The sequence below is a fragment of the Lycorma delicatula genome, chromosome 1, assembly GCF_047948215.1.
Source record: "Lycorma delicatula isolate Av1 chromosome 1, ASM4794821v1, whole genome shotgun sequence".
Taxonomy (NCBI): domain Eukaryota; kingdom Metazoa; phylum Arthropoda; class Insecta; order Hemiptera; family Fulgoridae; genus Lycorma; species Lycorma delicatula.
The window spans coordinates 220,463,130-220,478,358 of NC_134455.1; the positions used below are offsets into that span (position 1 = coordinate 220,463,130).

The following is a 15,229-nucleotide window of genomic DNA, read 5'->3' on the forward strand; positions in this document are numbered from 1 at the left end:
CCGTACCTTCCAAGTACGCGTCAACAATGAATATTCATGTGAAAGAATCTTGGAAAATGGCATACCGCAGGGTTCGCCGTTGAGCGGTACCTTGTTTACCATTGCCATTAATAAATTGATACTAGCCATTCCAGTAGAAATCAGCAAAAGCGTCTATGTTGATGATCTGGCAATTGTGTATGCCAGCAACAAGACTGCTATGGTGAGGTACAAATTGCAACGAGCGATCAATGCTCTAATTGAAGTTGCAAGGAATAACGGATTCCAATTCTCACCAGAGAAAACGTGCTGCGTACACTTTTGTAGGAAGAGAATTCCTCATCAAAGTCCTGCGTTGACAATCGACGATAATCCAATACAATATAAAGATAGCGTAAGATATTTAGGACTAGTATTGGATAAATCCCTTACCTGGGGATTACATATACAGGACTTGAGTGATAGATGCAAAAGAGCCCTAAACATTATAAAATGTTTATCGAATTTAAATTGGGGCTCAGACAAAGAGACATTATTGAGATTGTATAAAGCATTGGTTCAATCTAAACTAGACTACGGATGTATCGTATATTCATCCGCTAGAAAGTCGCACTTAAGAAAGTTAGACGTAGTTCATAATAGCGGAATAAGATACGCAACAGGTGCTTTCCGCACAAGTCCGGCGGCTAGTCTGATGTCTGAAGCCGGAATAATGCCACTACATTATAGAAGAGAGATCCTCTTGTTAAGATATGCAGCAAATATATGGGCTTTCCCTGCTCATATAAATAATAAATTGTTTATGAATCATCCCATGGCTGCATTATACGAACGTCGTGCTACCTATTCCAGACCAGCCGGAATTAGGTACCACGAATTAAGAAGAAAATATGAAATTGCTATACCAGAGACACTAGCAATTTCTACTAGAGAAATACCGCCATGGCTCTTGCCAGCGGTAAATACAAGTTTGGATCTCTCTCAAGGAGAAATAAAAAAGAAACCAGCAGTGATCATCCAGCAGGAATTTTTAGCAACCGTCAGTAGTTACGAAGAACATATTAGAATTTATACTGACGGTTCTAAAACCGAACATGGTGTTGGATGCTCTATATATGTAAATGAAGAAGCCCACTCTTGGAGACTGCCAGATGTGGCCAGTGTCTACACGGCAGAACTCACTGCAATTCAGCAAGCTCTTCGCTACACTGAACACTATTGCGAAGAGAGAGTGCTAATATGTTCCGACTCATTAAGTGCACTCGTCGCAATTCGGAACAAGAATATTAAGGATGTCCTAATTGCAAACATCCTGTCCATTTTATACGTTCTAAAACAACGAGGACAGCGATGCGTATTTGTATGGACTCCAGGGCATGCTGGTATTACAGGTAATGAAATCGCAGACGTAGCTGCCAGAAAGGCAACAGTCTGCGATAATTTGGATGCATTTCCTGTAAGAGTGGCAGATGTTAAAAACCGTCTAACAAACATAGTAAGAAACAGTGGAACGCTGAATGGAGGAGTTTAAATACAAAATTAAACTCAGTTAAAACTTCTCCTTATAAATGGAAAAGCGACTTTAAGTTGACTCGCCGTGAACAAGTAGCGGTGACCAGACTTAGAATCGGTCACACGCGATTAACAAATTTATATTTGTTAACCGGCGAAGTGAGACCAATGTGCGGTGTTTGTAATAAAACACTGACAATCAAGCATCTAATAGAAGAGTGTACCATATATGAGGACCTCAGAAAGAGGTTCCGTCTTACAAATAATATTAGTGCTGATCTGGATAATGGAAATGAAGAAAATATAGTTGCATTTTTACACGCCAGTGGACTTCTTAAAAGTTTATAAAATTGTAGTTTAAAGCTGTGGTAAAAGATACTCTAAGCGGTAGTTTTATATATACATATAGAAGAAAGAAAGAAGATATGGTATTGATAAGATTAATTATAATTTTAAGTTCATGGTCTTTTGAGAACCTATCTCAAATTTTAATATTGGGGCCCTTTACACCCCGTAAGTGTTTGTGATTGTCCTTGTCTTTCATGTTTTAATGTTTATTGTGAAGTTTGTGTTTTTAAATAAAATGTAAGGGCCCTTTACACCCTTACATATGACGATCCTGATGGAGATAATAATTTCTTTTAAAGAATGTGACGAGGGCTAATGACCTTAGCAGTCGATGCCCGTAAAAATTCCGTAAAAAAAAAAAAAAAAAAAAAAAAAAAAAAAAAAAAAAATAATAATAATAATGCCCTGAGGTAGGTAATCCCCACGTCCGGAAAACAACATCTACGTTCCACGTCCAGGGCGGTAACAGCTGTACTTATGTACAATAGATATAGCTGGCTAACGGGGCTCCGAGTAAATTCCTCGTGTATGCTTTTCTTTTGACCTGTTTCCACCTTCAGGTCCTCACATGGTTTGGATTTTTTGGCTACCTGCAGGATATGGAATAATAAACGATTTTGGAAATGGACTAATACCACTTTTAGAGCTGGCGATGTGGCGGCCAGGGTCAATGTTATTGCAGGTATAACGGAGACCCTTCCGTTGTCCCCATGCCCCCTGCGATGGCAAGCATGTAGCAATGGTGCCCATGTATGTCGGTGCATGGGAGCTCTGAAAGCTTCGGTGAGTAGGAGCCTGGAGTCAGTGCAGAGATTGCGCATCCGCTCTCTGCCAGGACATATGCCGGTTCCACCGGAGTACCGGATCGGACCTCCAAGGTTAGTAGCCCTGGAGTGGGGGTGTACCCCGGTGGCTAGCCTTGCTACAGAAGGGATAAACGTTCATGAATATTGAACAAACAAATGTGGCAGAGGGTGCACGTTTCTAAACACCCTCGTTTAGAAACCTCCGATTCGCCACAAGCGAAGAGGAAAAAGAGTAAGGAGTCAGACAAAATTAAGAGAGATGCTGACAAAATCAGCAAGGAATTGAGAAAGTCTTTGTTTGGAAACATTGCTCCCAAAACAAGATTTTTAATTATTACCAAGGAGAATGGCAACTTTCAAAAGGTTATTCCATTCTTGATCGCAAGAGAGATAACTAATTGTGCTGGTGGTCCTGTTAAGGAAATTCGTAAAACCTTTAACGGATTACACGTTGAAACTATCAACGATATTCAAAGTCAAAACGTCCAGGCATTGAAGAAGATCGGTGAATTTGCGGTATCAGTGCAACCGCATAGCACCCTTAATACATCCAGAGGAGTTGTTGTTTGCCGTGATCTTCTAAACTGTACAGAAGAGGAAATAGTACAGGAAATGTCGAATCAGGAGTGATTCAGTGACTAACAATGAGAAGAAATGGCGAAGTTCTTCCTTCGGCCTCTCATGTATTAACATTTAACAGGCCTACCCTTCCTGAAAAGGTTCGTGCTGGTATACATCGGCTTGATGTACGTGCGTTTATTCCGCAGCCTATGCGATGTTTCAAGTGTCAACGTTTTGGGCACACTGCAGCTAGATGTGAAGCGCAGGAAATCTGCATATGTGGAATGAAGATACATGAGGGTGAACCATGCAAAGACCCTCCAATCTGTATTAATTGTAAAGGGCACAATAACTGCCGATCCAGGAATTGCACAGTTTATAAATCTGAAACGGCCATTCAGGAAGTTAAAACGCTTCAGAAGGTTAGTTATTCTGAAGCGAAGAAAATTGTTAGTCAACGAACACCTCGACAATCGACCACTTATGCTGAAGCAGCTGCTGCCCCTTCTTTATCCAAAATTAATGTAGAGCAGTTGCTTAATACAATGGCACCAAGCCTTGCAAGATAAGCCTGATAGAAAAAATCATTGACGCTAAGATAGAGTCGACTCACCGCACAGAACCATCTAAACATGAGAAGGCTCAATCCCGCATTGACATCGTTGATAAAAGAAACGTACCAGCGCAGCATAAAAAACTAGCTAAACCTGCGATCATAACACCATCACTTGAAGTAAGTAGTAAATAAAAATCTTGATTTGTCTAGAAAAGAGGAAAAGATCACTCCGTCGTGTAGTTACAAACCTACGGAAATAGTGACAAGAAAATCCGAGTCTATCGAAATAGAGGTGCAAGTCGTTATTGAGAAAGCACCAGACGTAGACGATAAACAAACTGTAACAATGGGGCCTCCAAAAGCTCAAAGAACAGCTTCAGCGAGAGCATCTATTTCAGCTGGACCCAGCACTGCTGTAGAGATAGAATCCAGCTCATCAGCCGCGGAAAGTGCATCGCTTACTAGTCTAGATTCAATTGCAACGATGTTAATAGAACCAATGAAGCTTTCATCACCTGATGTAAGCCGGCGAACGTCATTATCAGAAAGAGAAGAATATGCCATGTCCGAGGCCTTAGACACACTGTCATCGGAAGTTGAGGCCGTAGACGAATGGAAAAACGGTGCAAGAAAGGATGGCCGAAAGGAAAGCCTAGAAAGTAATTTGTTGGATCAGAAGTTATAAGAAAATGTAAAATTTTGATCATTTTTTGACACATGAAAATGTGAAATATTGAACACTTTTTTTTTTTTGAAGTGGGATGGGGCTAATGACCAAAGTAGTCGATGCCCCTAAAAACCTACGTTCTATGTCCAGGGCGGCAACAGCTGTACTTACGTACAATACATGCAGCTGGCTAACGGGGTTCCGAGTGTTCTCGGAGATGCTATTTTTCGGCCGAATTACACCTATAAGCCGTATTTAAGGACTGGATTTTGCGGCCACCTGCAGATATGAAAATTTTACCGATTAAGGACATGAATTTATACCACCTTCAGAGCTGGCGATTTGGCGGCCACAATCGAAGTGATTGCAGGTGTAACGGAGGCCTTTCGCTGTCCACATGCCCCCCGCGATGGCAAGCATGTAGTTAAGGTGCCAATGTACTTCGGCGCATGGGAGCCCTGAAACCTCGGTGTGTAGGGACCTGGAGTCAGTGGAGACTGCACATCCGCTCTCTGCCAAGACATATGCCGGTTCCACCGGAACGGACCTCCAGAGTTAGTAGCCCTGAAGTGGGAGTGTACTCCGGCGGCTAGCCTTACCACAGAAGGGATTAAAGGACATGTAAATTGAACAACCAACTAACGTGGCAGAGGGTTCACGTAAACACTCTCGTTTAAAACCAGCCGTTTCGCCTCAGGCGAAAAGGAGAAAGAATAGAAGTTGAGGCTAGAAAGAGCTTGCAAAAAGCTTTTTTTCAAGAGCAACGTGCCGAAACCAAAATATTTAGTTATTACGAAGGAAGATGGTAATTTCTCGAGGGTGAGTCCCTTTCTCATTGCTCGAGAGATAACTAAAGGTGCTGGAGGCCCTGCTAAGGAAATAAGGAAAACCTTTATTGGACTTCATGTGGAGACTACAAATGATGATCAGTCCCAGAAGATCCTAGGGCTCAAGAATATTGGAGATTTTGTTGTTCATGTCGATCCGCAAGGCACACTCAACACCTCAAAGGGTGTTGTGGTTTGTCGGGATCTTCTGAACTGCACGGAGCAAGAAAAAGTTGAGGAATTGACACAACAAGGAGTAAGGAGAATGTCGCAGATTGAACATGAGAAGGAATGGCGAGGTCCTACTTTCTGCCTCTGATGTCCTCACTTTTAACCGGCCAATCCTTTCGGAGAAAGTTCGAGCAGGAATTCATCGTTTGATGTGCGGGCATTTGTGCCACAGCCTATCAGATGCTTCAAGTGCCAACGCTTAGGCCACACCGCTCGTAGAAGTGAAAGACCTCAAATATGCGTGTGCAGTGATGAGGTGCATGAAGGAGAGCCATGTAAGGAGCCTCCGGCATGTGTCAATTGCAAAGGACAGCATTCACGTAGATCCAGAAACTGTCGTGTCTACAAAGATGAAGTAGCTGTGCAGGAAGTAAAAACCCTGCAGAAAGTCAGCTACCTTGAAGATAAAATGATAGTAAACGCTCGCAAACCTAGAGCAATAACAACTTATGCTCAGGCTGCGGCTGTTGTTCCTGCTCCAGTTGCTGTCGATGAAAGTCAGCTTATCAAAAAACTTGCGCCCACTTTGGCTAGCATGATTGACAGGATTATAGAAAACAAAATGAAGCCTTTCAGTAGTAAAGAACATGTCAAGCCAAAGATATTAGTACAGCCTTCTGAAGATTTCTCTTCGAAACCGAAAATTGCTCTTGAACAGAAGAAAACGGACGCCAAGCCAGAAGGCCACGTCCGTCTTAGAGATATTAGATGATGATATTAGTAGGTAAGTGAAAACTTCGCAGTCTGTTATGGAGACTCCCAATCCTCCTGTAGAGGTGGCCGCCTCTAAACCAAAGAGGCCACAATCAACCACACAGGGGGGCAAGTGTCCCCCCTTCCAGGGACGGTGACTGGTGCGATTTCCGTGTCCGGGATCGGCCAGGTTTCCGCCACTCAACGCCGATCTATGTCCATCGTCGTCGGTGGCTTCGGTTCTCTCCGATTCGGAGACTGGGAGCTATACGGGAGACGACGTTCTCCGCGAACACGAAGCTGTTCGTAATACGGAGAAAAAAAGGAAAAAAGGGTGGCCGAAAGGTAAACCAAGGCCATAAGTTAATTTAAAATTAGCGAGTGGATTGTACAGTGGAACATTAATGGATGTTTTTCAAACATCCATGTGCTCCAACGCTTGGTACATGATGTAGACCCAATTTTTATGTCTGCAAGAAACACATTTCTGCCGAAATGAAAATTTTCAATTAAGAAGATTTGATATATTTCGGCAAGATCAACCGCCAAATATAAGAGTTAGAGGTGGAGTAGGATTTAACATCGACTAGAGCTACCGCCAAAGCAGTTGATCTATATACAAACCTACAAGCGCTCGCCATTAGAATGAAGCGTCCGCTTCAAATCACTGTCTGCAGCATATACCTGCCGAATTCTGATTGGAAGGAAGATGCCATAGCATGTTTAATTTCTCAGCTTTCTCCACCTATATTACTGATGGGTGATTTTAATGCTCATAATTCTCTTTAGGGATCATCGGATCGAGTAGATCCCAGCGGAAGAAAATTGGAAAGGTTCCTGATGAATTCTGAACTTATTCTTTTAAACGATGGGTCAGGAACTTTCTTCAATGCCAGAGATGGATCGACGTCCTGTATAGATCTTGCACTCATAAATGGATCGATAGCACCGAGGTACACCTTCAATGTTTTAGATGATCTGCATAGAAGCGATCATTTCCCGGTGCAAATTGTAACTGACGTACAAGAAAATAAAATTCCATCTCTAAAATATGGTTGTTTGATAAGGCAGATTGGACGAACTTCACAGCTTGGGACGATACTCCTCGAAACAAATGGAGTTATCGGAGCCGATGTCGACGCTTTAACTAATGCGATACTTGTCTCGGCATCGAGATATATTCCCAAAACAACTGGGAAACTTACGAAGCGATCCGTTTCGTGGTGGAACGATGAAATAAGTCAAGCTATAAAAAGAAAGAAAAGAGCGTATAACGCCTTTAAGAAACGTCCCACTATAAATAATCTAATTGCCTTTAAAAAATACAGGGCGTATGCAAAACGACTTATGATAGATTCAAAGAAACGATCCTGGCAGGAATACGTGTCATCCATTGACAAAACTACTACCGCATCAGACGTTTGGAGGAAAGTGAAGGTGATTTGTGGGCGTAAAAACTTTGCTCCCTTAACTAGCCTTCAAGATGAAGATGAAATTAAGGACACTCCAAACGAGATTGCAGAGTTATTAGCCAATCACTTCGAGAAGGCCAGCAAACTGCTAACTACCAAGAAGATTTTCGGACGAAAAAAGAAGACTTGAAGGTCTACTAAATTTCAGAACTGAGTATAATTACTCATATAATGTACCATTTAAAATGGAAGAATTCATGAAAGCGTTGGAGAAAGCAGGCAATACAGCTGCTGGTCCGGATGAAATCCATTATAACATGATCGGGTAGCTGAATACCACTGCAAAACGGGGATTGCTAGAACTATATAATCAGATATGGCGGGATGGAATGTACCCGCAGCAGTGGAAAAAAGCACATATTGTTCCAGTACCAAAGAAAGATAAAAATTTGACAGATCCCAATGGCTACCGTCCTGTTTCTTTAACGTGCGCTATGGGAAAAATACTTGAAAAAATGATAAATAATCGGCTCGTTTGGCTTTTAGAAAAAGAAAACCTGATATCATCACATCAAGCAGGTTTTCGACAATACCATTCTACCACTGATCAAATGATCAACTTAGAGAACATTATATACAATAGTTTTATTACAAGGAAATATTGTGTCGGAGTCTTTTTTGATCTTCAGAAGGCTTTCGATATAACCTGGCGACGTGGAATAATGCTCCAGATACATGAATGGGGCATTCGTGGCAATCTGCCAGTTTTACTCAGCAACTATATGAATGACCATAATTTCCAAGTACGCGTCAACAATGAATATTCATCTGAAAAAAGCTTGGAAAATGGCATACCACAAGGTTCGTCGTTGAGCGGTACCTTTAAGATCGCCATTAATAAATTGATATTAGCTATTCCAGTAGAAATCAGCAAAAGCGTCTATGTTGATGATTTGGTAATTGTGTATGCCAGTAACAAGACTGCAATGGTGAAATACAAATTACAACGAGCGATTAACGCTCTAAATGAAGTTGCAAGGAATAATGGATTCCAATTTTCACCAGAAAAAACGTGCTGTCCTATTTTGACAATCGGCAACAATCCAATACAATATAAGGATAAAGTATGATTTTTAGGTTTGGTATTGGATAAATTCCTTACGTGGGGATTACATATACAGGGCTTGAGTGATAGATGCAAAAAAGCCCTAAAAATTATCAAACGTTTTATCGGACATCAATTGGGGCTCAGATAAAGAAATATTATTGAGACTATATAAGGCATTGGCTCAATAGAAACTAGATTATGGATGTATTATATATTCATCCGCTAGGAAGTCGCAGTTAAGAAAGTTAGACGTAATTCATCATAGCAGAATAAGATATGCGACAAGCGCTTTCCGCACAAGTCCGGCGACTAGTCTACTGTCTGAAGCCGGAATATAGGGCCACTACATTATAGGAGAGAGATCCTTTTGGTAAGATATGCAGCAAACATATGGGCTTTTCCTGCTCATACAAATAACAAACTTTTTAACAACCATCCTTTGGCTGCATTATATGAACATTGTGCTACTTATTCCAGACCAGCCGGAATTAGGTACCACGAATTAAGAAGAAAATACGAAATTGCTATTCCAGAGACATTAACAATTTCTACGAGAGAAACATCGCCATAGCTTTTGCCAGCGGTAAATGCAAGGTTGGATCTCTCTCAGTAAAAAATAATAAAGAAGCCAGCAGTGATCATCCAACAGGAATTTTTATCAACCGTCAGTAGTTACGAAGAACATATTAGAATTTATACTGACTGTTTTAAAACCGAACATGGTGTTGGATGCTCCATATATGTAAATGGAGAAGCCCACTTTTGGAAACTGCCAGATATGGCCAATGTCTATACGGCAGGACTTACTGCCATATAGCAAGCTCTTCGGTACACAGAACACTATTGCGAAGTGCTAATATGTTCCGATTCTCTAAGAGCACTTATTGCAATTCGGAACAAGAACATTAAGGATGTCCTAATTGCAAACATCCTGTACATTTTGTACGTTCTAAATTAACGAGGACAGCGATGCGTATTTGTATGGACTCCAGGGCATGCTGGTATTGCAGGTAATGAAAGCGCAGATGAAGCTGCCAGCAAGGCAACATTCTGCGATAACGTGGGTGCAATCCCTGTAAGGGTGCCAGATGGAGGAGTTTAAATACAAAATTAAACTCAGTCTGTGACCAGACTTAGAATCGGTCACACGCGAATAACAAATTCATATTTGTTAACCGGCGAAGAAAGACCAATGTACGCTGTTTGTAATTGTAAACATTTACAATTAAGCATCTAATGGAAGAGTGTACCATATATGAGGACCTCAGAAAGGGGTTCCGGCTAAGAAATGATATTGCTGCTGATTTGGAAAATGGAAATGAAGAAAAAATGGTTGCTTATTTACACGCCAGTGGACTTTTTAAAAGTCTGTAAAAATGAAAATTTAAAGCTGTGTTAAGCAAACTCTAAGGGGTAGTTTTTATATATATAAGGGAGTCTCGAAGCGTGGCACATATAGTGACGGGAGGTAGCCCTCTTGCCTAGGCCGCCCGGGCTCGCCTGCATGCAGGAGCAGGGAGTTGGGGTGTGTCCAACGATGGCATGGGAAATCCTCAAGGGTGGACTGAGGGCGCGAGGCTATAAGTATGCGCAATGCATGCCTGTATATAAGTAGGTCAGGGCCAGGAAGGGCAGCCTCCCCACTGAGGGGCTTTTTGGCCGTCCTGAACAGTTGGTCAGACTGCTCTTATGACACTGGGAGGACCCCGATGGGTTATGTCCTACGGGACTGTTTATGGGGAGAGTCAACTGCATCCAGGGGTGACTAATATTCTGCTTAACGGTGGTTCTGGTCGCCCTGAGAGTGCTTAAACAAATAAGTGAGACAGGTAGAAGGAGATAATGGTATTGTAAAGACTTATATTTTCTATTTATGTACTTTGTGTTATTTTCTCAAATGTTAATATTGGGGCCCTTTATAAGTATTGTTATTTTTGGGGATTAATGTTTTGTGTATTTGGTGCTTTAAAATAAAAATGTAAGGGCCTTTTACACCCTTACATGAGACGACCCTGATAGTGATACTAACCTCTTTTTAAGAATGTGACGAGGGCTAATACCCTTAGCAGTCGATGCCCGAAAACAAAAAAAAAAAAAATAATAATGATTATTAATATTATTATTATGATAATAATTATTATTATTAATAAATAATATTAATAATTAGCTTCACTTCAAGGTCTATGTAATATTATCCTGCATCTATCAAAATTCAGAAAAGGGTAGAGTATTCTATACGTCTTTCAGGTTGTAATTCTGGTGTGAATAACGCTACAATGATTTGTAATAATTCAAATATGCACAACTATGAGATTAAGAATTTAACTGGATAATAGTAAAATAATTTTATAAATAAGTTATTATTAGAATAATTTGGTATAATAAAATACACCTCAATAATATAACTTTGTATAATAAAACAGTCCAGTGTGTAATAATATACACTGATGAAATCTGGCCTCAATCGATGGATATAACACTGAAAATTAGTAAGCCTTATGGTTTTGCATTAATCTATTATGCTGTTTATCTTATCTTTTGTTATTTAAATTTATCACTTTATTTGAAAGAAATCTGAATTTATAAATTAATAATTTAATGTTTATTTATGGTTATTTATCTTTTGTATTTTCTATGATTCCTGTATTAAAAGAAGTATTGTTACTAAACAATGATAATGCATCATTGGTACCATGCTTTGTTTGTAATATAAATCATGGTATTTTATTTAAACTAATCATGAATTTTTATTTAAACTGCAATTTAAACAACAATTTATTTAATAACTGCAATTTATAATTGCACGCAGTGCAATTATAATTAATAATAACATTTATGCTTTGACAATGCTAAGTAACTTATGGTAAGTTTTATTGACAACAAATGGCTTCATTTCACTATTGCACGGTTATTTGTCCTCTGACAAACATCTCATAAAAAAAGATTCAGAAAAAGAAAGTTACTCTAATAAAGTATAATACTGAATCAGTCCGGTGTCTTTCAGTTTTTACATTCATTATTTAATATCTAAATAAATTAAAGTTAAAAAAAGAGTTCTCACCTCAGGTTCATCTTTAAAATAAAGTTAAGTTATTGATCTCATCTAATAAAATATTATTTTATAACAACTTTACAGATAATCTCTATTATGTAATTATACGCTATCATGTTTCAGTGAATTATTAAATTATATGTATCTGATACATATATACAATTTGTATGTAGATTATATATTATTTGCTGTACAATATAGTTTATTGGTGGATATGAATTATATACAACGGATTATGTTTTAAACAGCCATAATTTCTTTCAAGAAATTAATCCTTTGCATTCATATATGTGAAAGAAAAACTATCTTTTTATTTTTGTTCATTCAAGCACAGAAGAGAAACAACATAAGAATTCATAATCATTCAAGCACATCAAGTCATTAACCGCAAGTTTTCCCAACCAGCAGTAGCAACTACATATAACATGAATGATTCCCATAGTATTTTTATATATTCAATCATAGTATTTTTTTTGTTGTCTGAAATGCTTATTCTACACTTATGTGAAACACTTTATCTCTACCTAATTAAAATAAATAAATACATGATATCTTTTGAATGAATATAAATTTTAATACTGTAACAAAGTTAACACAATTTTTTTAAATATATCTAAACAATCTATATGTAAATAATTATAATTTTATTGATGTATGGTAGCAAATTACTTAAAAGTAAGTAAAGATTGAGACAAAAACTAAATACATCTTTCCTATTTTTAGATATAAAAATAAGGTAAACTATATACGCGTATTGTGGTGTATAATCAACATAATGATGAACATGTAAACACACTTTGGAATATTTAAAATCATAATAATTAGACAGTATATAAATACAATCAGCTAAAAAAAAATCATCCTTTTTGAACAATTGTATCAGAGCAATAATTAAGGGAAGTGAGATATTTATTTTTATACTACAGTATTTTGTTGTGGTGTGTTTTAGAAATATATAATTCAATGTAGAACAAGCTTATAGTAGATAATATTTTCTCAGTAAATTTAGGTAGCAAAGATTGATGTACAATCAGCTGTTGTGAAAGTTGTTCTGTGATGCATAAGTGTTTTTAAATTCAATAAATCATACTTTTAACTGGATTTGAATATAAATGAATTAGTGCATTTTGGTAATTTGACTCCAGTACCATTACTGGACACACATGTCCATAACTGAGTTAGAACTTGTTTCAAATAACATGTAATTTTTTTTTTTTGGTTAATTTTTTTATTTTAAAATTTCTTTAATAGTTAATATTTTGATTGCTTTCCTATTTGCTTACTATTATTACGTATGTAATAATAATATAAATCTCTGGGCTATTTTTTTTTATTACAACAGATTTTAAATTTAATTTTAAATTAATCCCATTGCTATCCTTGCAATTGAGCATCAAACTAACCTCTGGGTGCACAAAAAATATAGACAACCAAGGTTTTTATTTATGGCAGGTAAGGTGGACTAAATCATCTGGTAGCCATTACATACATGGTATTTTTCCTGATGTGAGAAGTATGCAGATAGGTAGGTGAATTTTCCCCCAACCACTGCATTGGTCTAGTGGTGAATGCGTCTACGCAAATCAGCTGATTTCAAAGTTGAGTTTCAATGTTCAAATCCTAGTAAAGGCAGTTACTTTTATATAGATTTGAATACTAGTGGATACCAGTGTTCTTTGGTGGGTGGGTATCAATTAACCACACATCTTAGAAATGGTCGACCTGAGGCTGTTTAGATTCACTTACACTCTTACATATCATCCTCATTCATCCTCTGAAGTAATACCTGACGATGATTTCCAAAGGCTAAACAGGAAAAAAAAGGTGGATTTCCCCCAATCGGCAAATTAAACAGTTTCTTTCTGGATACAGTGTTTTTTGAGATTGATTGATCAGATTTGATTTGATTAATTCAGGCTTGTGTTTGAGGTGTAGGCCATTAATGTGCACCATGTTTTCTATGTCTGCCCCAGGTATGAAGCTGATCGTACCAAAAGTAGCTAGAGAACTTGCAAGGATCAATTTTGGTTTTGACCTGCAAGTTAATTGGAAAAGCAAAAAGGATCGTTAGATTCTTAGATCTGCCGAGGATAGCTGAGGGGTTCTGATGCTGTTATAGATGTATAAATAGACTAGCAACCTGGGAGGCTAGGGGCCCACCTGTGTACTTACTTTGCCAAGACAGGCATTTTGGCATCGAGCCCCGCTTAGCTGAGATATTTGCTGTTAGGATGAGAATGGATGTACAATTTCAACTTAACAAACACCAAGACAGGATGCAGATGGATCAAAGAAATAAGAGAAAATCTGAAGGAAACTAGCCTTAGACCAGAAGACACCACAGACAAGGTAAAATCAAATGAAAAATTAAGGACAAAAAATTTGCTCAACAAAGAAATAAACTCACAAAATGAACATTTTCAACACCAGAAAGGGCACAAAGATCAGAATGTACGAATAAATACTGGAAGGACCGCAAGAACAGAAACACTCTTTGATGAGACTTGGATAATGAACTGACTAAACTAATCCTCTGCAGTCACAAAAGATTGATGAACAGAATAAAAAAGATGCAAAATAGCAGATAATTCATCAGAATGAGTACAGTAAATTGAATAAATAGCAAATGAAGAAATATCAAGGATTTTAACATTTCATTATTCTGTAAATAGTATATTCAAGAAATCAGTTTGGTAGGACTTCAAGCTGACTTTTTGAATTAGAATATATGAACATTTTCAAAAACTTAATAAGCTTCTGACTTGATTTTGAAATTTATTCCACTGATCAATAAATTTATCACAATTACTAAACTTCAACATAGAAAAATTGGAGCTAATATTTTTGAAATGTTTATTCTATTCTACAAAATCTATAATAAACATATTCTTTATTATTCTTAGTAGTTAATTTTATGTTTGCACAAGTGAGTGTTAATTATATAAAATAAATTTTATTCAAAATTAGTGATATCTGAATTTTCTCTACTCAGTACAATTAATTCTAAATTTTTCACAGAGGAACCGTAATAAGTAAAAATGGGTAATATGTTAATAAAATAAATTATAAGGTCAGTACTAATCAAATAATTTAAATGTCTATTTATATCTTGTTTTAATATTAATTTATGAACTGGGAAAAGGATTCAAGTATATTGATTTTATGTATACTTACAAAAGAGTTCTAACTGCATAGTGTGGCAGGTTCAAACTAAACTGTTGAGTCTATCAGCTTTGCAACCTTATAAAGGCTAAGAAGCCAACTTGAGAAGGTTGAAGCGTAAGAGAAATGTTAACAGGATTATCACGTGCTTCTAGTTCCTCAGACTACTTTTTGCATAACAGGTAATACACAGGAAACAACTTTCAACACATCAATCATTAAGTAAATATTATATCAATAAAATTAGGTTAAGATATTTAAAAAAACAACTCTATCGTATTAATTAAATTAGAGTTGTGATAAACTCTAATATTA

The 15,229-nt window shown here is 37.6% G+C and overlaps 1 protein-coding gene across 4 annotated transcripts in view; it reads right to left on the minus strand.

Moving 5' to 3' along the window:
* Positions 1–15,020, minus strand: part of LOC142328846 (uncharacterized) — a 62,029-nt gene extending 47,009 nt beyond the window's left edge. For all 4 annotated transcript variants that reach the window (XM_075372962.1, XM_075372972.1, XM_075372953.1 and 1 more), the window contains exon 1: positions 14,927–15,020. In XM_075372962.1, the coding sequence (XP_075229077.1) occupies positions 14,927–14,945 (19 nt within the window). In that variant the 5' untranslated portion in view covers positions 14,946–15,020. The remainder of the gene's footprint in view (positions 1–14,926) is intronic.
* Between the last annotated feature and the right edge of the window lie 209 nt (positions 15,021–15,229).